We start from the raw sequence: 22,905 nt of genomic DNA on the forward strand, positions 1-22,905 counted from the left end.
CGTGTAAGAAGTTAAACTACTCTGATGGAGCCAACTATAGAGCGCAGCTCCTGAGCCCGCTCCATATACACATTGTGCACATCTGCTCTATTTGTACGCTGGTTGTCAACCAATGAAAACTTGGGCAGTGTGGGCCCCCTACGTGCCATGCGCCCCATCATTGTACGAGTTTATCAGGGCTGGTCCGCTTTGTCTCCAACTCCCAGCACCTATCTGATGAATCTGGATCTGACTTCTATAATCCCCGGTGGTGCCCATCTGATCTATCCAGATCTGGCTTCTTTAATCCCTGGTCCCAACGTATCTATCCGAATCTGGCTTCTCTAATCCCCTGGTGCCCATCTGATCCATTCGGATCTAGCTACTCATCCCCAGCTCTCTTCTGATGTATCCGGATCTGGCTTCTCTAATTCCTGGATCTAATCTAATATATCCGAATCTGGCTTCTCTAATTCCCGGCTTTCATCTGATATATCCGGATTTGGCTTTGCTAATCCCTGGTGCCCATCTGATCAGTTTGGATCTGGCTTCTCTAATCCCCTGCTCTGATCTCATCTATCCCAGTCCTGGCGCTTCTAATCCCTGGTGCCCATCTGATCTATCTGGATCTTCTCTAACCCCCAGCTCTCTTCTGATCTATCCGTATCTGACTTCTCTTCTCCCCAGCTCTCAACTAATCTATCCGGATCTGGCTTCTCTTATCCCTGGCGATGAGCTCGGCTTCCTAGGTGAAGGATTGGACACCTGAATAGATGGCAATGTACAAAATTTCAACTCTTGGAACTCATTTTCCACCTCAGGGGTGCACAGGTCTTTGTAGAGCGACTGAACCCCTTTGATACTGCTCAGTTTGACTTCACACATTGAGGGGATAACTGTGAAATCAGTTCAGAGTTATTGCTGCTACCACTATGAAGAGAGACACCCTGAGCACGGTGATGGCGACGGCGTCCCCTCGCTGTCATGTGACGGCTGCTTTTATTCTTTTCTTGGCTTGGGAGTTACTTGACAATCTGCCATATTAACCGTTTCTTCCCTTTCATTTTGTTAAAATCTCATCTTGGGCGGAAAAGCCTATTAAAGTCCTCCTCGTCTGTTCTTTTCTTGGATCCTTTAAGCCCAGCCCATGTGGCGTTGTCACATCCGCCAATAAATTCTCACACCACGGCTTTAATTTCTGCAGAGAGGAGTCCTCCCCGCACGTTTCCTTAGACTCTTCTGTATCCTAGTGAATGGGGCTTACCGTGGTCACGGTCACACCTGAATTCTTAGGTTCCTCGTGTATTTACCCCTTAGCGATGTGACATACATACGGTATACGTCACCTGCACAGGTGTGACTTCTGCAGGTTCTCGCTCTGAGTCCACTTCACTCAGCAGCTGCTGGCTGTGTTATACAACTGGTACCCACCTGCAACTGCCGTGATCGGAGATGACTCCAGTCCTGGCAGTTTTGGTGGTGGAAACCCCAACAGATTACAAAATTTGGGGTCCTATAGTGTTAACAGTGGTATTGCGCTTGTGCGACCAATGCTTTATTCTCTGTAGGAGCGGTGGTCACACAAGCTCACTACCACTCCAATAACACGGGACTTCGGGACCACCCTACAATAGGTTGGGGGCCCAGTGACCATACAAATCTTGTGGGAAAGGTGATACGCGTTGTTTATAGGACAGCCTCTAGGTGGCAGTATAATCAGGAACTGGAGGTGACCTCCCTATGGGACAAATAAAACCAGAGTTACCTGCCGGTCGGGAATGTATTTATAACCTCTCCAGCCTGTCATACATTGGTCCCATAACCTGTAGTAACTTCAGGTTGTGAGCGTTCGGAGATCATGTTGGGAAATCTTCTGTTTAGAGCAGTGACTCCGCCAGCAGAATAGTGGGTGCAGCTCTGGAGAATAATACAGGATGTAACTCAGGATCTGTAATGTACAGTTGTGCTCAAAAGTTTACATACCCCGGCAGAATTTTTGCTTTCTTGGCCTTTTTTTCAGAGAATATGAATGTTAACACTAAAACTTTTTCTCCACTCTTGGTTAGTTGTTGGGTGAAGCCATTTATTGTCAAACTACTGTGTTTTCTCTTTTTAAATCATAATGACAACCCAAAACATCCAAATAAACCTGATCAAAAGTTCACATACCCCATTTCTTAATACCGTGTATTGCTCCCTCTAACATCAATGATAGTTTGACTTCTTTTGTGGTAGTTGTGGCTGAGGTTCTTTATTTTCTCAGATGGTAAAGCTGCCCACTCTTCTTGGCAAAAAGCCTTCAGTTCCTGTAAATTCCTGGGCTGTCTAGCATGAACTGCACGTTTGAGATCTCCCCAGAGTATCTCAATGATATTAAGGTCTGGAGACTGAGATGGCCACTCCAGAACCTTCACTTTTTTCTTCTGTAGCCAGTGACAGGTCGTCTTGGCTTTCTGGTTTAGATCGTTGTCATGTTGGAACGTCCAAGTACGTCCCATATGCAGCTTCCGGGCTGATGATTGCAAATTTGCCTCCATCATTTGCTGATAACTTGCTGCATTCATCTTTCCTTCAACTTTTACCAAGTTTCCTGTGCCTTTGTAGCTCACACATCCCCAAAACGTCAGCGATCCACCTCTGTGCTCTACAGTAGGAATTGGTGTTCCTTTCATCATAGGCCTTGTTGACCTCTCTCCAAATGTAACTTTTATTGTTGTGGCCAAAAAGTTCAGTTTTGGTCTCATCACTCCAAATTACCTTGTTCTATAAGTTTTGAGGCTTGTCTCTCTGCTGTTTTGCATATTGTAGGCGAGATACTTTGTGGCATTTGCGCAGTAATGGCTTTCTTCTGGCAACTCGACCATTAAGCCCATTTTTCTTCAAGTGCCTCCTTATTGTGCATCTTGAAACAGCCACACCAAAAGTTTTCAGAGAGTCCAGGATTTCAGCTGATGATGTTTGTGGGTTTTTCTTTGCATCCCAAACAGTTGTTGAGGAAACTTTTGGTCTACCTGACCGTGGTTTTATTTTTACAGAGCCCCTGATTTTCCATTTGTTAATCACAGTTTGAATGCTGCTGACTGGCATTATAAATTCCTTGGATATCTTTTTGTATCCCTTTCCTGTTTTATACAGTTCAGCTACGTTTTCCCGTAGATCCGTTGACAATTCTTTTGCTTTTCCCATGACTCACAATCCAGAAATGTCAGTGACTGGATGAAAGATGCAAGAGTCTGTCTGGATCCCAGAAACTCACTCAGCTTTTATGCACACACACTGGTTACAAGGAAACAGGTCACAGGTGAGGATGTTGCCTTTAGTAGCCATTCAAACCTATTTGTGTCAACTTCTGTGCATGTTATCAAGCCAAAATCACCAGGGTATGTGAACTTTTGATCAAGGTCATTTGGATGTTTTGGGTTGTCATTAAACTTTAACCCCTTAATGACTGCCGATACACCTTTTAACTGTGGCAATTAAGGATACTTATGCCTCAGCGCCGCTTTTTAACGCGCTGAGAAATAAATGTATAGCGCCCCCAGAGTCGTAATTTCTACGGGGTTTCGGGTAGCTGAGACCCCAGAGAACATGATTCAGGTTGTTTTTTACCGACCGCAAAAAGTCTGATTTCCCATTTAATTTCTCTCTTCTCTGATGTGATCGCACATCATCAGAGGAGAGAGAAATGGAGTCGATCCTTCCCCATTACCTCCGGTGTCCCTGCATCTCACTGAAGTCCCCCTGCCGCCAGCGTCTTCTTGGAAGAAAATTGGCGGGTGCATATGCTTGTGCGCCCGCTGAGATCTGCCGGCCGGCACCCGACAACAATAGGAAATTTTTCCTGTTTGTTCATTTTGATCACTGTGATAGGGTCTATCACAGTGATCAAAGTTAAAAAAAATAGTGCATCAAAATCTTAATCACTCCCTTAGTTAGGTAAAAATAATATATAAAAAAAAGAATTTCCATTTTAACATTGGGGTTAGGATTGGGCTAAAGTTAGGGTTCGGTTAGGGGGGTGTTGGGGTTAGGTTTGGAGTTAGAATTCGGGGGTTCCACTGTTCAGGTACATCAGGGGCTCTCCAAACGCAACATGGCTCCACCACTGATTGCAGCCAGTTTTGCGTTCAAAAAGTGAAACGGAGCTCCCTCCCTTCTGAGCCCGGCCATGCGCCCAAATAGTGGCTTTCCCCTCCATACGGGGTATTGGCATACTCAGGAGAAATTGGACAACAAATTTTGTGGTCCACTTTCTCAAAATACCCTTGTGAAAATAAATAAAATTGGTTCCAAATTAATTTTTTTGTGAAAAAAGTAAAATGTTCATTTTTTCATTCCACATTGCTTCATTCCAACTTCTTGAATGTGGTTTTGCGCATCTTTTGGATATTTTCTGTTATATTGACACCCCCAAACTCACTTCAAATGTGAGGTGGTCCCTAAAAAAAAAAAAAAATGGTTATGTAAATTTTGTTAGACAAATGAGAAATCGCTGGTCAAATTTTATCACTTATACCGTATGTACTAGTGTATAAGCCGAGATTTTCAGCCCGCTTTTTTGGGCTGAAAGTCCCCTCTCGGCTTCTACACGAGTCATATACCTGGGGGTTGGCGGGGGAGGGGGAGCGGGGGTGTCATACTTACCCCCCCCAGGCGCGGCCTCTGCAGCCCCCCGCTTCTCCCACGGTCTCTCTCTACCTGCCTTCAGCGGTCACGTGGTACCGCTCATTAAACTCATGAATATGCGAGTGTAATGAGCAGTACCACGTGACCTCTGGGGGGGGGTCGGCTTATACTCGGGTCGGCTTATACACGAGTATATACGGTGTTATGAATGGGTCACCGAGGAGGAAAAAAACAACACAAGCCAAGTCTCAGAAAACCAGAGAGGTTGGTAACTATGCAGATTGCAGATCCCTGATCTTGCCACACAACTAGCAGCAGTCGTGGAGCGTACCTACGATGATCCTAGACGCCTCGTCACAAACGGAGAGCTACATAAGCCTAAAGCAGGAAAAGAGGAAAACTAACTGCCCCAGAGCAGACCCCAAAGGAAAGACAGCCCCCCACATGTATTGACGGTGAAACAAGATGAAAACACAAACAAAGGCAGAAAAATAGGCTGAGCAAACGATGGGGCCCGACTAACTAGAAAGGAAAGACACTTTCTGCAATCTGCCAAAAACCCTACCAAAATGATGTCCAACACTTGTGATAGCAAAATTAACCCTGAAGTCACTAGACTTGTCCCACTATATCAGCACTCTGAAATATTCTGAGACAGAGCAAAAAGAGGCCAATCTAATAAGGGACCAAAAGGAAAATACAGATAAATAGGAGTGGAAATTCAGCACAACCCCAGCAGGGGCTGGCTGACCACAAAAAACTGAATTGACCAACAAGAGCAAGTGTGAACAATAGAAAAAACAAATTTAGGCCTGTTTCACACTTCAGTTTTTTGTGTCAGTTAAAATCCGCCAAAATAGCGGAAAGCGGATCCGTTGCTAACTGATGTGAACGGATGCCACCGGACCTTTTTTTTTTTTTTTTTTGACGGATCCGATGAATGAAGAATTTTAAAGGAACCGCTGCCCGGGGGGGGGGGGGGGGGAGAGAGATTTTTTTTCTGTCCGCCAGAAATGATTTCGGGGTTAAATTTCCAGCAGACTTCATTCCTCCGGGCATGCGCACTAAAAAAAAAATGCGGATCCTGCAGCAAAAAAAAACGTTGCATGGTCCGTCCAGGCATCTCGGCGGACACAAAAAAAATTGATTGAGCCGCAAAAAAACAGATCCAACGGATGGCCATCCGTCAAGATCCGCCGGTAATGCAAATCAATGGGGGAAAAAACGGATTCGCCAAAAAAAATGGCGGATCCGTTTTTTTGCAAAAACGGCGGATTTTGACTGATCAAAAACGGAAGTGTGAAACAGGCCTTAACTTGAGAAGACTGGAACAGAGCTGAAGTCCAAGACCTGAGAAGCAGACTGAATCACCAGCACCAGGATAGGGCGTCGGCTGTCTTATATCAAGTCTGATACTCCAGAGATCCAGTCGTTATCCTCCTCATCAGGTGGCAGATCACTACCAGTTAAACCAACCTCACTACCTCCTGTCACCACAAGAGGGAGAACGGAAGGAGAACTCTCAACTGGTGGAGCAGAAAATGAGTTCACAACAATACGGTAACTTCCTAACCAAAAAAAATGTTGTTTCCAAAATTGTGCTGATGTAAAGATGACATGTGGGAAATGTTATTTTTTTAAGTATTTTGTGCGACATGACTCTGATTTAAGGGTACAAAAATTAAAAGTTTGAAAATTGCTAAATTTTCCAAATTTTTGCCAGATTTCCGCTTTTTTTTCATAAATAAACACTATTTATAGCGAAGAAATTTTACCACTAACATGAAGCACATTATTTTCCGAAAAAAGCGATCTCAGAATCAGTGGGATACCTTGAAGCGTTCCAGAGCTATAACCTCATAAAATGACAGTGATCAGAATTGTAAAAATTGGCCTGGTCATTAAGGACAAAATTGACCGTCACTAAGGGATTAAAAAGAGAAAGCACAGTAGTTTGACAATAAATGGCTTCACCCAACCACTAACCATGAGTGCAGAAAAGGATTTGGTGTTATCATTCATATTCTCTGTAAAAAGGCAAAGAAAGCAAAAATTCTGCGGGGGTATGTAAACTTTTGAGCACAACTGTATGTTGCACAGTGACTGCACCAGCAGAATAGTGAGTGCAGCTCTGAGGTATAATACAAGATGTAACTCAGGATCTGTAATGTATGTACATAGTGACTGCACCAGCAGAATAGTGAGCGCAGCTCTGGAGTATAATACAGGATGTAACTCAGGATAGTACAGGATCAGTAATGTATGTACACAGTGACTGCACCAGCAGAATAGTGAGCGCAGCTCTTGGGTTTATAATACAGGATGTAACTCAGGATCAGTAATGTATGTACACAGTGACTACACCAGCAGAATAGTGAGTGCAGCTCTGAGGTATAATACAAGATGTAACTCAGGATCTGTAATGTATGTACATAGTGACTGCACCAGCAAAATAGCGAGCGCAGCTCTGGAGTATAATACAGGATGTAACTCAGGATAGTACAGGATCAGTAATGTATGTACACAGTGACTGCACCAGCAGAATAGTGAGCGCAGCTCTTGGGTTTATAATACAGGATGTAACTCAGGATCAGTAATGTATGTTTTTTTTTGGTTTTTTTTTTTTTTTTTCCGTTTGTCATTTGATAGTTGCTATGTATTTATGCATTTATACGTGTGTATTGCACATGTTTTTATTTATTCTATGTCTTGTCCATTGTTGTATTGGTCTTTTCCTTTTTTTTTTTTTTTCTTTCTTCTTGCAAGGGAGTGACTCCACCAGTGATTTGAGGGCTTAGTTGTCTGCCTCTTTGATTATACACATGTGTGGAGTCCCTCTGCTGATTAGGAATGTTTATAATCATTTTGTGAACTGTTTTGTTTCATGTCTCTGAGGAAGAACCTGGTGTAAGGTTCGAAACGCGTCAGGCGTGGGGGGTCTGTTTTCCCCTTTATGGTTTTATCATGAAATTATGTGAATAAAACTTATCGTGGATTTTATTAAGTCTCCAGTGCCGGATCTTCCTTCTCTCTTCAGTAATGTATGTACACAGTGACTACACCAGCAGAATAGTGAGTGCAGCTCTGAGGTATAATACAGAATGTAACTCAGGATCAGTACAGGATCAGTAATGTATGTACACAGTGACTGGACTGCACCTGCAGAATAGTGAGCGCAGCTCTGGAGTATAATACAGGATGTATCTCAGGATCAGTAATGTATGTACACAGTAACTGCACCAGCAGAATAGTGAGTGCAGCTCTGAGGTATAATACAGGATGTGACTCAGGAGCAGTAATGTATGTACACAGTTACTGCACCAGCAGAATAGTGAGCGCAGCTCTGGCGTATAGTATTGAACAGTGTATGCAAACTTGTCCCTCACAGAGCGATGATTTCAGTGTCATTTTCTCCAGTTAATGATGATGACTGTAGGAGATGACATATAGTCTGCATTCAGTCCCTACACCCCTTTCTTCCTCTGTGATGATCGCCTGCAGAGCTGCACAATGGGGTAACTTTTAATTAAAAGCCAGAGCTTTCGCTTTATCCTAATTGATATAAATATTTATGAGGTGTGTTTTCTGTGATTGACAAGTGCATGGATTTAATGTAAGGTAAGTGTATCGCTCCTCTGTGCCGTCCTCCTCTGAGTTGCCCATAAACAAGTGCTCGACTGAGTGTTCATGTGTATTGCAATGGAAAGAGAGAGAAGTGGCTACCAGACCCTTCCAGCAGCGGCTTATTCTCCTGGTCCCTTACAACATGGGGTCTGGTATGAAAAATCTGATATGACCAATCCTCTTTTCCATTATTTTATGAATTACCCTCTGCACACATTGACAACCGGGCATGAGCCCCCTCAGAGGCGACATAGGAAATGCCGAAACTGCCAACCCACGGCTGTTGTACGTTAAGTATTTTTATCACTATTTGCCCTTTTAAGGCTTAATGCTGGACCCCTAGGCTTCCGTTATGTGCTTAGAGTAGATCGAAGCACTGAGACCCCCAATCACTAAAACGAATGGTCGTTATTTGTGCCTATGGTTGGTGAGAAACCTACAAATCATCGAATTGTCTGACCGTGTGTGTGACCAGTCGTACATCGCACAGTCTCTGAGCAATAAAATACAAAATATTCTGAAGGTCAAGGTCGTATCTTCTACTTATAGGAGCTAGCAGAATGGAAACTGGATTAAAGTAATCCCACGGGGTGCAGCTAAATATCGAGGAGATGAGATGCAGGTGTGGAGCAGTCCAGACCCTCAATAACCTCGCCGGTCAATTGGCGGAAGTGGACACAGCGAGGGAGGAAACGTGACATGCGTTATTTCCATTGTCTTATGGAAAGAGAACATAGAAAGAAGACGGAGCCATGAAAGCATCGTGCAGGCGGTGGCTGCAAACCATCAAAAGACCGAGCCTGTATTATCCTCCAAAAATAGCTTTATCCCCGCGTTACCTGAGCTCCTCGCACAAAGGATTAGTGTACAGTAAATAGAGAGGAGCGCACGTGTGGCACTTCATAGTGGCGTTATGTTTGTAACGCTGTTAGGGGAATTGCATAAATAGCAATTGCTGTTCCTATGGTTAGCTACAGCCTGTTCCCCCCCCCCCCCCCCCCCCCCATTATCCTGCTGGGATTTGTCCTGGAGCTTTCACTTGTTAAGGGTTAAATCAAGCACGATCAAACTATGATCCCAAACAGTGTCTGCACCAAAATATGCAGCAGTGATCTGTTGGGATCATGCCTTTGCTGCTGTTTTTCCATATGCTGTACTTCCTTTTTTTTTTTTTTTTTTAATGCATTTTTTGGTGTAGTTATTAAGCATTGCTTTCTTGTTTTGCAGAGATGCTGAGTTTCTACAGTTGAAAAAAGTTCAAATTGTTCCTTTTTTTTTTTTCCGCATGCTGTTATTTTTTTTTGCTTTTTTTTTTTTTTTTAATTTCCTGCGGTTGTTGGTACCAAAATAAGTAACAGCAGTGTCCTTTCACCACAGAGGTTTTCCCATATTTGTAGGTCCCAGCAGTCAGACCCCCAGTGATCCCAAGAACAAGCGTCTACAGAACTCTGAATGAAGGTAGAGGTGTGACTACTTGCAGCCTTTAGCGGCCTGTTTGTTGCTTGGAGCGTTGGCTTTCCAGGGAATACCTGCAAATCATGGAGGTTTACTTAAATTCACGGGACATTGATGCTTCCTTCAGAGGTCTACTTAATTGCACTTGATCTTGACATAGTCCTCGGAGGCCTACTTTACTGCTCGGGGCCTTGGCTGTCCAGTGACTACTTGCTGCTCTGAGTCCTACGTTATTGCTCAGGGTTCTGGTTTTTCAGGTTAGGTGGGATTTCGGTCCCTTAAAGACAATGTCAGCAGGATTTCACCCCCCCCCCCCCCAAAAAAAAAAAAAAAAAATAACCTTTATGTGTGCTGATGGCTCTTTCAAAGACAATTCCAGCAATACCATTACGTGGTCTGTCCTATCCTCCATTACTGAGAAATCACTGTTTGATGGTTGATCTGAAACCTCAGTCACTCCAGCTCTCTATTCCCAGCCCAGCGATGCTTCCGCCTGTTTGACTGACAGCTCCTTTTCCTGCAGTCACACAGTTTAGAGGCTGTTAGACAAATCAGAGGAGGAAGCGCTGGGTTGGGAATAGAGCTGGAGTGACTGAGGCTTCATATCTACCTTCAAACACTGATTTGTATGTAACGGAGGATCGGAGTGGCCATGTAATGGTATTGTTGGACTCACCGTTATGGTTGTAATGATTGTAGTGTTGTCGGCTGGTGATCTGCAGTGAGAGGGTGGTGGAGTTATCAGAGTTACACCCTCATTATTCCCCGAAATGGCTTAAATTCTTGCCATTCTCCCCATAGCCTAGTGAAGAGTCTTCCGCTTGTAAGGAGAGGCCTCTGGAGGTGTAGAACGTGGATTTTAGATATTGTGGTGTTCCCACGGTATAATGAAACTTTTGTCAGCTTTATGTTGGATCTTATTTCAAACCTCTTGAGATCTATGCTTGCTGTCAGTAAATGAAAACCTCACTTGCAGTAGTCCAAAAAATAAAAAGAAAATCTGCGTGTCTGGAGAGATGCTGTGTGGATGAGTCTCCTTTGACCAGATGTGTGCAGTCGTAACTTATGGTCCCTAGGAGCGTGTTCACATGGCGCTGTATCCATGAACTGTTGACGACGATGTAAAGGATGCGAGCAGATTGGCAAAACTCTAATTCTGTTGCCAACTTGTTTGTAATTTCCCGCAATATACTCAGGTCTGTGTGAACAATTCACTTATGTTTGATTTTTGCTTTTACAACTTGTATTTAATGTTCCCCCTATGAGGCCGGAGAAGACGTCTTCTGGGAACGGATCGTTTTGTAGGTCCGGTGACCTGTCGTCCGGTGATCACTTACTCCTTTGCCATGTTTGTGATATTGACTTGGTGTCCCAGTACACAGAGCACCATATTGTGTCTGAGAACATATCCCCTCCCCATCCTCCATCCCAATGAAGACTGGATTATCAGATCAGCCATTCTAGGTTGTTGTTTGCATGGTTGTCACCCAGCCTCCATATAGCACTGAATTATGGTATCTTTAGAGCCGAGTGATAACTGCTATGTGATCTATAATTGTGGCGATGCGCCCAGCATCCCCAAATAAGTTGCAAAGGGTTAATTTCTGCAAATCTTATGTATAAAGAGGATGATATAGATTATGTGGGTGTAACTTTTGGTGTAGTGTTATGTCGGGCGGCAGATACGGTGTGATATTCTGATACTATCAAGTAGTGTAAATGCACTGTGGTGCTGTGCCAAGGAGTGGATACAGCACTAATGCCAGGTACTGGATGAACTGTGGCTGCAGTACTAGTGCCAGGGAGTGGATACACTGTGAATGCGGTACTAGTGGCGGGGAGTGGATACACTCTGGCTGTGGTACTAGTTCCTGCTAGTTTATACACTGTGGCTGCAGTACTAGTGGCTGGGAGTGGATACACTGTGGCTGCAGTACTAGTGGCTGGGAGTGGTTACACTGTGGCTGCAGTACTAGTGGCTGGGAGTGGGTACACTGTGGCTGTTTTTCTAGTGCCGGGTAGTGGATGCGTTGTGGCTGCAGTACTAGTCCCGGGTAGTGGATGCGTTGTGGCTGTGGTATTAGTGCCGGGCTATGGCTATGTTTCAGCTGCGGTACTAGTGTTGGGCGGTGGATACATTGTGGCCTCAGTACTCGGATGGTGCATACATTGTGGCTGCGGTACTAGTGCCGGGCGGTGGCTGCGGTACTAGTGCTGGGAGGTGTATACACTGTGGCTGCGATGTCAGGCAGTAAATATGTTGTGGCTGGGGCACTAGTGTCTGGCTTTAGATATGTTGTGGCTGCGGTACTAATGCCGGCTGTGGCTGCGGTACTAGTGCTGGGTGGTGGATACATTGTGGCTGCGGTACTAGTGCTGGGTGGTGGATACGTTGTGGCTGCAGTGCCGGGCGGTATTGGTGTCGGTCGTTGGTTACATTGTGGCTGCGATATTAGTATCAGGCGTTGGATACATTGTGGCTGCGATATTAGTGTCGGGGGTTGGATACATTGTGGCTGCGATATTAGTGTCGGGCGTTGGATACATTGTGGCTGCGATATTAGTGTCGGGCGTTGGATACATTGTGGCTGCGATATTAGTGTCGGGCGTTGGATACGTTGTGGGATATTAGTGTCGGGCGTTGGATACATTGTGGCTGCAGTACTAGTGCCGGGCGTTGGATATGTTGTGGCTGCGGCACTAGTGCTGGGTGGTGGATACGTTGTGGCTGCGATATTAGTGTCGGGCGTTGGATACATTGTGGCTGCAGTACTAGTGTCGGGCGGTGGATACATTGTGGCTGCGATATTAGTGTCGGGCGTTGGATACATTGTGGCTGCAGTACTAGTGTCGGGTGGTGGATACATTGTGGCTGATATATTAGTGTCGGGCGTTGGATACATTGTGGCTGCGATATTAGTGTCGGGCGGTGGATACATTGTGGCTGCAGTACTAGTGTCGGGCGGTGGATACATTGTGGCTGCGATATTAGTGTCGGGCGTTGGATACATTGTGGCTGCAGTACTAGTGTCGGGCGTTGGATACATTGTGGCTGTGGCACTAGTGCTGGGTGGTGGATACGTTGTGGCTGCGATATTAGTGTCGGGCGTTGGATACAGTGTGGCTGCGGTACTAGTGTCGGGCGGTGGATACATTGTGGCTGCGATATTGGTGTCGGGCGCTGGATACATTGTGGCTGCGGCACTAGTGCTGGGTGGTGGATACGTTGTGGCTGCGATATTAGTGTCGGGCGTTGGATACATTGTGGCTGCGGTACTAGTGTCGGGCGGTGGATACATTGTGGCTGCGATATTAGTGTCGGGCGTTGGATACATTGTGGCTGCAGTACTAGTGTCGGGCGGTGGATACATTGTGGCTGCGATATTAGTGTCGGGCGTTGGATACGTTGTGGCTGCGATATTAGTGTCGGGCGTTGGATACGTTGTGGCTGCGATATTAGTGTCGGGCGGTGGATACATTGTGGCTGCAGTACTAGTGTCGGGCGTTGGATACATTGTGGCTGCGATATTAGTGTCGGGCGTTGGATACGTTGTGGCTGCGGTACTAGTGTCGGGCGGTGGATACATTGTGGCTGCAGTACTAGTGTCGGGCGTTGGATACATTGTGGCTGCGATATTAGTGTCGGGCGTTGGATACGTTGTGGCTGCGATATTAGTGTCGGGCGGTGGATACATTGTGGCTGCAGTACTAGTGTCGGGCGTTGGATACATTGTGGCTGCGATATTAGTGTCGGGCGTTGGATACATTGTGGCTGCGGTACTAGTGTCGGGCGTTGGATACATTGTGGCTGCGGTACTAGTGTCGGGCGGTGGATACATTGTGGCTGCGGTACTAGTGTCGGGCGGTGGATACATTGTGGCTGCGATATTGGTGTCGGGCGCTGGATACATTGTGGCTGCGGTACTAGTGTCGGGCGGTGGATACATTGTGGCTGCGGTACTAGTGTCGGGCGTTGGATACGTTGTGGCTGCGATATTAGTGTCGGGCGGTGGATACATTGTGGCTGCAGTACTAGTGTCGGGCGTTGGATACATTGTGGCTGCGATATTAGTGTCGGGCGTTGGATACATTGTGGCTGCGGTACTAGTGTCGGGCGTTGGATACATTGTGGCTGCGGTACTAGTGTCGGGCGGTGGATACATTGTGGCTGCGGTACTAGTGTCGGGCGGTGGATACATTGTGGCTGCGATATTGGTGTCGGGCGCTGGATACATTGTGGCTGCGGCACTAGTGCTGGGTGGTGGATACGTTGTGGCTGCGATATTAGTGTCGGGCGTTGGATACATTGTGGCTGCGGTACTAGTGTCGGGCGGTGGATACATTGTGGCTGCGATATTAGTGTCGGGCGTTGGATACATTGTGGCTGCAGTACTAGTGTCGGGCGGTGGATACATTGTGGCTGCGATATTAGTGTCGGGCGTTGGATACGTTGTGGCTGCGATATTAGTGTCGGGCGTTGGATACGTTGTGGCTGCGATATTAGTGTCGGGCGGTGGATACATTGTGGCTGCAGTACTAGTGTCGGGCGTTGGATACATTGTGGCTGCGATATTAGTGTCGGGCGTTGGATACGTTGTGGCTGCGGTACTAGTGTCGGGCGGTGGATACATTGTGGCTGCAGTACTAGTGTCGGGCGTTGGATACATTGTGGCTGCGATATTAGTGTCGGGCGTTGGATACGTTGTGGCTGCGATATTAGTGTCGGGCGGTGGATACATTGTGGCTGCAGTACTAGTGTCGGGCGGTGGATACATTGTGGCTGCGATATTAGTGTCGGGCGTTGGATACATTGTGGCTGCGGTACTAGTGTCGGGCGTTGGATACATTGTGGCTGCGGTACTAGTGTCGGGCGGTGGATACATTGTGGCTGCGGTACTAGTGTCGGGCGTTGGATACATTGTGGCTGCGGTACTAGTGTCGGGCGGTGGATACATTGTGGCTGCGATATTAGTGTCGGGCGTTGGATACATTGTGGCTGCAGTACTAGTGTCGGGCGGTGGATACATTGTGGCTGCGATATTAGTGTCGGGCGTTGGATACGTTGTGGCTGCGATATTAGTGTCGGGCGTTGGATACGTTGTGGCTGCGATATTAGTGTCGGGCGTTGGATACGTTGTGGCTGCGATATTAGTGTCGGGCGGTGGATACATTGTGGCTGCAGTACTAGTGTCGGGCGGTGGATACATTGTGGCTGCAGTACTAGTGTCGGGCGGTGGATACATTGTGGCTGCGATATTAGTGTCGGGCGTTGGATACATTGTGGCTGCAGTACTAGTGTCGGGCGTTGGATACATTGTGGCTGTGGCACTAGTGCTGGGTGGTGGATACGTTGTGGCTGCGATATTAGTGTCGGGCGTTGGATACAGTGTGGCTGCGGTACTAGTGTCGGGCGGTGGATACATTGTGGCTGCGATATTAGTGTCGGGCGCTGGATACATTGTGGCTGCGGCACTAGTGCTGGGTGGTGGATACGTTGTGGCTGCGATATTAGTGTCGGGCGTTGGATACATTGTGGCTGCGGTACTAGTGTCGGGCGGTGGATACATTGTGGCTGCGATATTCGTGTCGGGCGTTGGATACATTGTGGCTGCAGTACTAGTGTCGGGCAGTGGATACATTGTGGCTGCGATATTAGTGTCGGGCGTTGGATACATTGTGGCTGCAGTACTAGTGTCGGGCGGTGGATACATTGTGGCTGCGATATTAGTGTTGGGCGTTGGACACATTGTGGCTGCGATATTAGTGTCGGGCGTTGGATACGTTGTGGCTGCGATATTAGTGTCGGGCGGTGGATACATTGTGGCTGCAGTACTAGTGTCGGGCGTTGGATACATTGTGGCTGCGATATTAGTGTCGGGCGGTGGATACATTGTGGCTGCAGTACTAGTGTCGGGCGGTGGATACATTGTGGCTGCGATATTAGTGTCGGGCGTTGGATACATTGTGGCTGCGGTACTAGTGTCGGGCGTTGGATACATTGTGGCTGCGGTACTAGTGTCGGGCGGTGGATACATTGTGGCTGCGATATTCGTGTCGGGCGTTGGATACATTGTGGCTGCAGTACTAGTGTCGGGCAGTGGATACATTGTGGCTGCGATATTAGTGTCGGGCATTGGATACATTGTGGCTGCAGTACTAGTGTCGGGCGGTGGATACATTGTGGCTGCGATATTAGTGTCGGGCGTTGGATACATTGTGGCTGCGATATTAGTGTCGGGCGTTGGATACGTTGTGGCTGCGATATTAGTGTCGGGCGGTGGATACATTGTGGCTGCAGTACTAGTGTCGGGCGTTGGATACATTGTGGCTGCGATATTAGTGTCGGGCGGTGGATACATTGTGGCTGCAGTACTAGTGTCGGGCGGTGGATACATTGTGGCTGCGATATTAGTGTCGGGCGTTGGATACATTGTGGCTGCGGTACTAGTGTCGGGCGTTGGATACATTGTGGCTGCGGTACTAGTGTCGGGCGGTGGATACATTGTGGCTGCGATATTAGTGTCGGGCGTTGGATACATTGTGGCTGCAGTACTAGTGTCGGGCGGTGGATACTTTGTTGCACAGGACTATTTTTTTGCTTTCCTTTGTGACCAGAGCTCCCAGTCCTTATGTGCAGCAGTCCTTGCTCCTTCCCATCCCTTTAACACTTCCTCCTATCACTCAGCTTTAGGGACAGATGAGGAGGGCGCACTCCCCTTAGTCCCTCCTTCTGGGGTTTGTTGTGTTCCTGGTGAGCTTCCAGCACCTCTGACCTCTACTCCCCCAGTGTCATGCATTCAGAAAAAAAAGTTCCACTTGAATGGAGGCGGAGCTCGTCCCCGGTGCAGCCTCTTTATCTGGTGACAGCCAATCAAGTCCCCCTTTCTATTTGTAGTTTTTTAGTGTCATTTTCAGTGTCTGGGCTCGGCCAATCAGCCGCCTCCTGTTTGGTGACATCACTGGCTCCAGCCCTGTTCCCTCCAGCTGCAGACCTGCCCGCTTCCTTTCTCTCATTTTTTTTCTTTTTTTTTTTTTTTTTTTAATAACTAAAATGGAGTCTGTATCCCTGCCTTAAGGAGAACGCTGCTGCTTTTTTTCTCCTCCTCTCCGGTGGGTTTTCTTTGATGCTGACATGTAACGAGCCTACGAGCAGGATGGTGGTAGACGCAGCGAATTCCAATGGCCCCTTCCAGCCAGCCGCTCTGCTCTATATCCGTGGTGAGTTGCATTTTTTCCTTCCTCCCCTGATACAATTGTGGAGGCTTCATTATTAAGTACCTATTGTGGAAGAGAAGCAGGAAGTGCTCCGCCGGCTTAACCCTCCAGCTCCCAGGCTGGGCGCAGAGAACCGGATCCTGCCAGCTCGAATTTAACCCTCTTAATGCTGCCTTTTACTGCTTTCTTCTGTATTTTTTCCTTCCCCTCCCCCTTCTTCCTCCTTTTCTCCGAGCTCTGCTGCTTATGTGAAAGGATGTGAGATCAGGAGGCAGGGGGCTGCCGAGCCTGGAAATGCAGACAGGAGACGTCCACACCAATGTCTCTCCCCCCATGTATGGTGGTGGAAGCCGTGATCGCATGAATTAAACATAATCACGGGACTCGGCCATTTCTATGATCTCCGATCGTTTCTATATTTGGACTCGGGTGGGACGACTTTGATGTGTGATGAAGCCCCATAATTCTTTTTTGTGAATGCATTTGCACAGACTATACCAGGGCTTCTGTATAATGCATTGTGCATAGCAGCATAAAGGAGTTAATTGTTGATAGCAATGTACACAGTAATCGTAAAATCTATTCTTCAAGCAAGTGCACAATTAAGTAGCTGTCTGTCTGCTGACTGGCATCATGGGACTTGTAGTCCGGGATGACACATGTTGCTTGCATCTTATCGGGGCCCTATATTGGCCCTGATTATTGGATAGGTAGAAATTATTTCCGTTTGTTGTTGTTTCCGTATTGATTGATATTCTAGATGCTGAGAGTTGTCATGCTGATGTTGTGTTTTGGGATCCCAGGAACATGAGATGCAGACGGGGATTTGGTGTGATTGTGTCATTGGTTGGCTCGATTACTTTGTGATTTATATTTGTGTATTTTTGTGTGTGTTACTTGGAATGTTATTACCTATAAGATGTCTGTAGGAGATAGATAATATAGAAGACCCCCCACCAATGTGTATGGTGGACTTCCTGACGCTCCCCCAACAGAAGATGTCAGAACAGACCGGAGGCATTAATGACAAGGATCGAACATTACATTGAGTGCAGGTGATGAGTGGCTGTCCAAATTGCCTTGCTCCCCTCTCCTCATTTAACACACAAACCTGTAGGCCAAGCCTGGTATACATGCGGAAAAGTTATCACCGGCCGCTATCTAAGGTTTACTACACTTTTTATTCCACTCCCAAGAGGGACACCAAAGCCAAATCTAAAGAATTGAGGGTCCGGCGTCTGCCTCACCGATCCGCTTTTTGTTGTGGTTTCCTTGGCCCTTGTAGTTTTTAGTTTATTAACCCCCGGAGCTTTATTTCTGTTTTTCGTTTTTGTTTTTCGCTCCCCTCCTTCACAGAGCCATAACTTTTTATTTTTTGGTCAATATGGCCATGTGAGTGCTTATTTTTTTTGCAGCACGAGTTGTACGTTTGAACGACATCATTGGTTTTACCATGTCGTGTACTAGAAAACGGGGAAAAAAAATTCCAAGTGCAGTGAAATTGCAAAAAAAAAAGTGCAATCCCACACTTGTTTTTTGTTTTGGCTTTTTTGCTAGGTTCAGTAAATGCTAAACCTGATTCTCCAGGTCATTACAAGTTCATAGACAATAAACATGTCTCTAGGCTCTTTAAGTGGTGAAAAAAAAATTCCAAACTTTGCCCCCCAAAAAAATTGCGCCATTTTCCGAGACCCGTACAGTCTCCATTTTTTTTGTGATCTTGGTTGGGTGCAGGCTTATTTTTTGCGTGCTGGGCTGACGTTTTTAATTATACCATTTTGGTGCAGATACGATCTTTTGATCACCCATTATTGCATTTTAATGCAGTGTCTCAGCGACCAAAAAACGTAATTCTGGTATTTTGACTTTTTTTTTCTCGCCAATCCGTTCAGTGATCAGGTTATTCTTTTTTTTTTTTTTTTTCCGATCGGGTGATTCTGAATGCAGCGATACCAAATACGTGTGTGTGATTTTATTTTTGTTTTATTTTGAAAGGGGGGTGATTTGATCATATGTATATTTGTTTATTTAACACTTTTTTCTCCTTCGTCTCATTGGGGGACACAGAGACTGTGGGTGTGTGCTTCTGCCGTCTGGAGGCCGACACTAAGTATACAAAAAAAGAGTTAGCTCCTCCTCCGCCGCATACACCCTCGCCCCCAGGCCGGGCGTAACTCAGTTTTTTGCTTAGTGTCTGATGGAGGCACACGCAGTCTGGAGCTCCAGACTAGATTTTTTTTTTTTTTTCTCCCTTTTCTATGAAGATAAGACAGGGGCGACGGATCCTATAGAGAGGGTCCGATCTCCCCAAATCATCAACGGGCGACCACGTGTGAGTAACCCTCCACGTGTCCTCTCCCGCACCGAGGGACACATCTGGGACTTTTTCCCAGACAACCATTTTTTCTTTTTTATTTTGTAAAGAGGGGCAACGCATCCTGATAAGAGGATTCGGTTTCCCCATAACTTCAACAGGCGAGCACGTGTGAGCAGAACCCAGGGGTCAGCCTCCATGTTGTTCCTCTCCTACAACACAATTTATGGAGGCCCCTTCCACCCCTAGGTAGTGAGTCCAGGGGTTGAGTTGGAGGCGCAGGTGAGCCAAGGGAGCTAGTCACTGGACTTGGCTGAGTACAGGGGGAAGAAGCCGGTACCAGAACCCTCCCCCTCCCTGCCGGGGATAGAGCCCACGGCGGAAGGCCCTGCTCACCTTTAATATTAGGGAGATCCGTCTCTCTCGCTCGCCCGTCGCCTCTCTCCCGGAGCGCACCGCAGGTTTGCCCCCGGTGAGTAACGGTAGAGGCCAAGGCCGTTTGCCCAGAGTGGCGCTGCACCCGGACGCCGCACGCCGTGTGTACCGGAGTGCGGCCGGAAGCCCGCCGGCGGCCGCGGCCCCCGCTGCAGGAGGAGGCCCGTGAGTATCGCGCGAGGCCCCGCCCGCCGACTTCCGGTGGTAGCCGGAAGTCCCGCCCACTGACGTCTGGCAGGTCAGGGGGTGGAGAGCGGCGGGCGCACAAGTCCCGGAGCGGAGACTTCCGCCCTACCACCTCGCGTCCACGCATCCGGAGTTTCCCGGGGTACTTCAAACAGGAGTGGGACGCTGCCGGTGGGTAAGTGCAACTCCGTTTGGAGAATCGCACTGGTTGTCAGGGAAGGGGTTACCCTCCTCCTCCTTCTACCCTGCCTTCAGCTTGTGCAAATATGTCTGCCAAAGGGAAAGCTCACTCTTTCCTATACGCGGTTTGCGTGTCTTGTGGGGTCAGGCTGCCAAAGGCACAGGCGGGTAAATTTTGTGAAGCCTGCGAGTCGGAGCGCGCCCAGGAGCCCCCCACTGTTTCAGAACCCAGGGGTCAGGACCCCCCGGAATGGGCGGTGTCTTTATCGCATTCTATGCTGTCCCTTACAAGGGCAATTGAATCCCTTCGAGGCCCGGGCAGGGACAAGGATGGTGGTCTGCCAGCGGAAGATAGCTCGTCCTCGTCTCAGGACCCTCCAACCGTTAGAGGCCGCTCCAGTACCAGGCAAGCTCATATCAAAAGGGCTCGTTCCCCGTCGGCCGGGCCCTCCGGGGCTTCGGCGGCGGGTATTAGGGCATCTCGTTCCCCGTCGCTGAGCTCAGGGAGCGATCAGGATGAGGGCGAGGAGGAGGAGGCCTGGAATCTAGAAAGCCTGGGGTACCAGGACTCGGTGGACAGTCTCATTGAGGCAGTCAACCAGACATTAGAGATCGAGGACGATGTGCCCACAGCCTCAGGTCACAAGGTCTCTTTCAAGAAATCCAGGCGACCACATAGAAGGTTTGCCACGCATCCGGAGTTTGAGGAGCTAGTCCAGAAACATAGAGAACACCCGGATAAGCGTTTTGCAATGCAAAAAGCGCTGCAAGCAAAGTATCCGTTTCCTCCTGAGCTCCATAAGGGATGGGTAGAGTCGCCAGTAGTGGACCCACCGGTATCACGTTTAGCATCAAGATCGCTATTGTCGATACCCAGTGTTTCTTCTATAAAGGACCCAACTGATCGCCTCATGGACAGGCTTGCCCGCTCGGTATATGAGGCAGCAGGGTCGGCTCTGGCCCCCTCCTTTGCGGCAACTTGGGTGGCTAAAGCCATGGTTTCATGGGGGGACGCTCTGTATAAGGCCCTCCAAGACAGGGATCTGCCCGCGGAGGTCTTGGAGGTGGCAAATCAGATATCAGGAGCGAGTGATTATCTTGTCAGCGCCTCACTGGATGCGGCTGAGTGTTCGGCTGTGGCGGCAGCAAATGCGATCGCCATTAGGCGTGCATTATGGCTGAGGTTGTGGAAAGCGGATTCTATCTCTAAAAAATCCTTAACCTCATTGCCTTTTCAGGGCAATCGGCTGTTCGGTGAGAAGCTTGATAGGCTTATCTCAGAAGCCACAGGGGGGAGAAGTAGTTTCCTCCCGCAGCAGAGAAGTTGCCCGGCATTCAGGCAAACGCAGAGGCGTTTTCGGCCCTTTCGTAGCCCCTGGGGGGGGGACTTCGGCCAGGGCATACTCCTCCGCAAACGATGGCCAGAGTAGGGAAAAGCAAACCTCTTACAGGGCCAATCCGCTGGGTAGAGGCCGAGGCCGTTTGCCCAGAGCGAGGGGGGCCAGATCCCAAAAGCCTCCAGCTAAATGACTGGAGGCGCTCCGTACCTACGGACGACAGAGTGGGCGGACGCCTACTAAGGTTCAGCCACGTTTGGGTCGCAGTGGCGCGCGACACTTGGGTGGCAGAACTAATATTGTCCGGGTACAAGATAGAGTTTATCGGACGCCCGCCACAGCGATTCTTCCGTTCCCGACTTTCCAAGACAGATTCGCAGGCGGAAAGTTTGTTACAGGCTATAATGACGCTACAGCGCAAAGGGGTCATCGCCCCAGTGCCGCAGGGCGAAGAGTCGCAGGGGTTTTACTCCAACCTGTTTTCGGTCCCCAAAAAAGACGGGACTGTGAGGCCAGTACTGGATCTAAAGATCCTGAACAGATTCATCAGGGTCAGGCGATTCCGGATGGAGTCCCTCCGCTCGGTCATTGCAGCCATGGATCCAGGGGAATTCCTGGCCTCGATCGATGTGCAGGATGCATATCTACATATTCCGATATTTCCCCCACACCAGAGGTTCCTGCGATTTGCGATCGGAGGACGACATTTCCAATTTGTGGCTCTGCCCTTCGGTTTAGCCACTGCCCCCAGAGTCTTTACAAAGATAATGGCGGTGGTTATGGCCATCCTGCATGCACGGGGCATAACGGTGTTACCTTACCTGGACGACCTTTTGGTAAAGGGGCCGTCGTTTCAGGAGTGCCAGGACAATGTCAGTATCACTCTGGATACCCTGGCCCGTCTAGGCTGGTTGATCAATCGGAGCAAGTCGTCCTTGGTTCCAGCCCAAAGAATCGTGTTCCTAGGCATGATTTTCGACACCTCCCGGGGGCTGGTGATCCTCCCTCAGGACAAGGCGCGAAAAATCAAACAAGGGGTACGGAACCTTCTACAGCCGGGCACCAGATCCATCCGGTACGGCATGAGTGTGTTGGGCAGAATGGTGGCAGCGATGGAGGCAATCCCGTTTGCCCAGTTCCATCTCCGTCCGCTTCAGCATGCGCTCTTGTCAGCATGGGACCGGAGGCTGCTGTCTCTCAGTCATCGGTGCAAGTTGTCTCCGCTGGTCCGACGTTCACTCCGGTGGTGGACTCGCGACTCGTCTCTGGTCCAGGGGAAACCTTTTCCCCCGGAGCAGTGGTTGGTGGTGACGACCGATGCAAGCCTGCATGGTTGGGGAGCAGTTTTCCAGAGTCACACAGCCCAGGGGCGGTGGTCTATTCAGGAGATAATTCTCCCGATCAACATTCTGGAGATACGGGCAATACGATTGGCCCTGCAACATTTTCAGTGTTTCCTGAGAAACCGGCCGATGCGCATTCAGTCGGACAATGCTACAGCAGTAGCATATGTCAACCATCAAGGGGGCACGCGCAGCCAGGCAGCCATGCGCG

The 22,905-nt window shown here is 48.3% G+C and overlaps 1 protein-coding gene across 3 annotated transcripts in view; it reads left to right on the forward strand.

Annotated features, from left to right (window-relative positions):
• PPP2R5C (protein phosphatase 2 regulatory subunit B'gamma) overlaps window positions 1-22,905 on the forward strand; it is a 100,585-nt gene that overhangs the window by 18,806 nt on the left and 58,874 nt on the right. The window contains exon 1 of one of the 3 annotated variants that reach the window (XM_073577996.1): window positions 16,704-16,902. The exons of the other annotated variants lie outside the window; for them this stretch is intronic. Coding sequence (XP_073434097.1) covers window positions 16,809-16,902 — 94 coding nt within the window. The 5' untranslated portion in view covers window positions 16,704-16,808. Of the gene's footprint in view, window positions 1-16,703; window positions 16,903-22,905 lie in introns of those variants that run through there. 3 annotated transcript variants of the gene reach the window in all.

Source organism: Dendrobates tinctorius, unplaced genomic scaffold, assembly GCF_039654945.1.
Source record: "Dendrobates tinctorius isolate UK_male_01 unplaced genomic scaffold, ASM3965494v1 ptg000058l, whole genome shotgun sequence".
Lineage (NCBI taxonomy): Eukaryota > Metazoa > Chordata > Amphibia > Anura > Dendrobatidae > Dendrobates > Dendrobates tinctorius.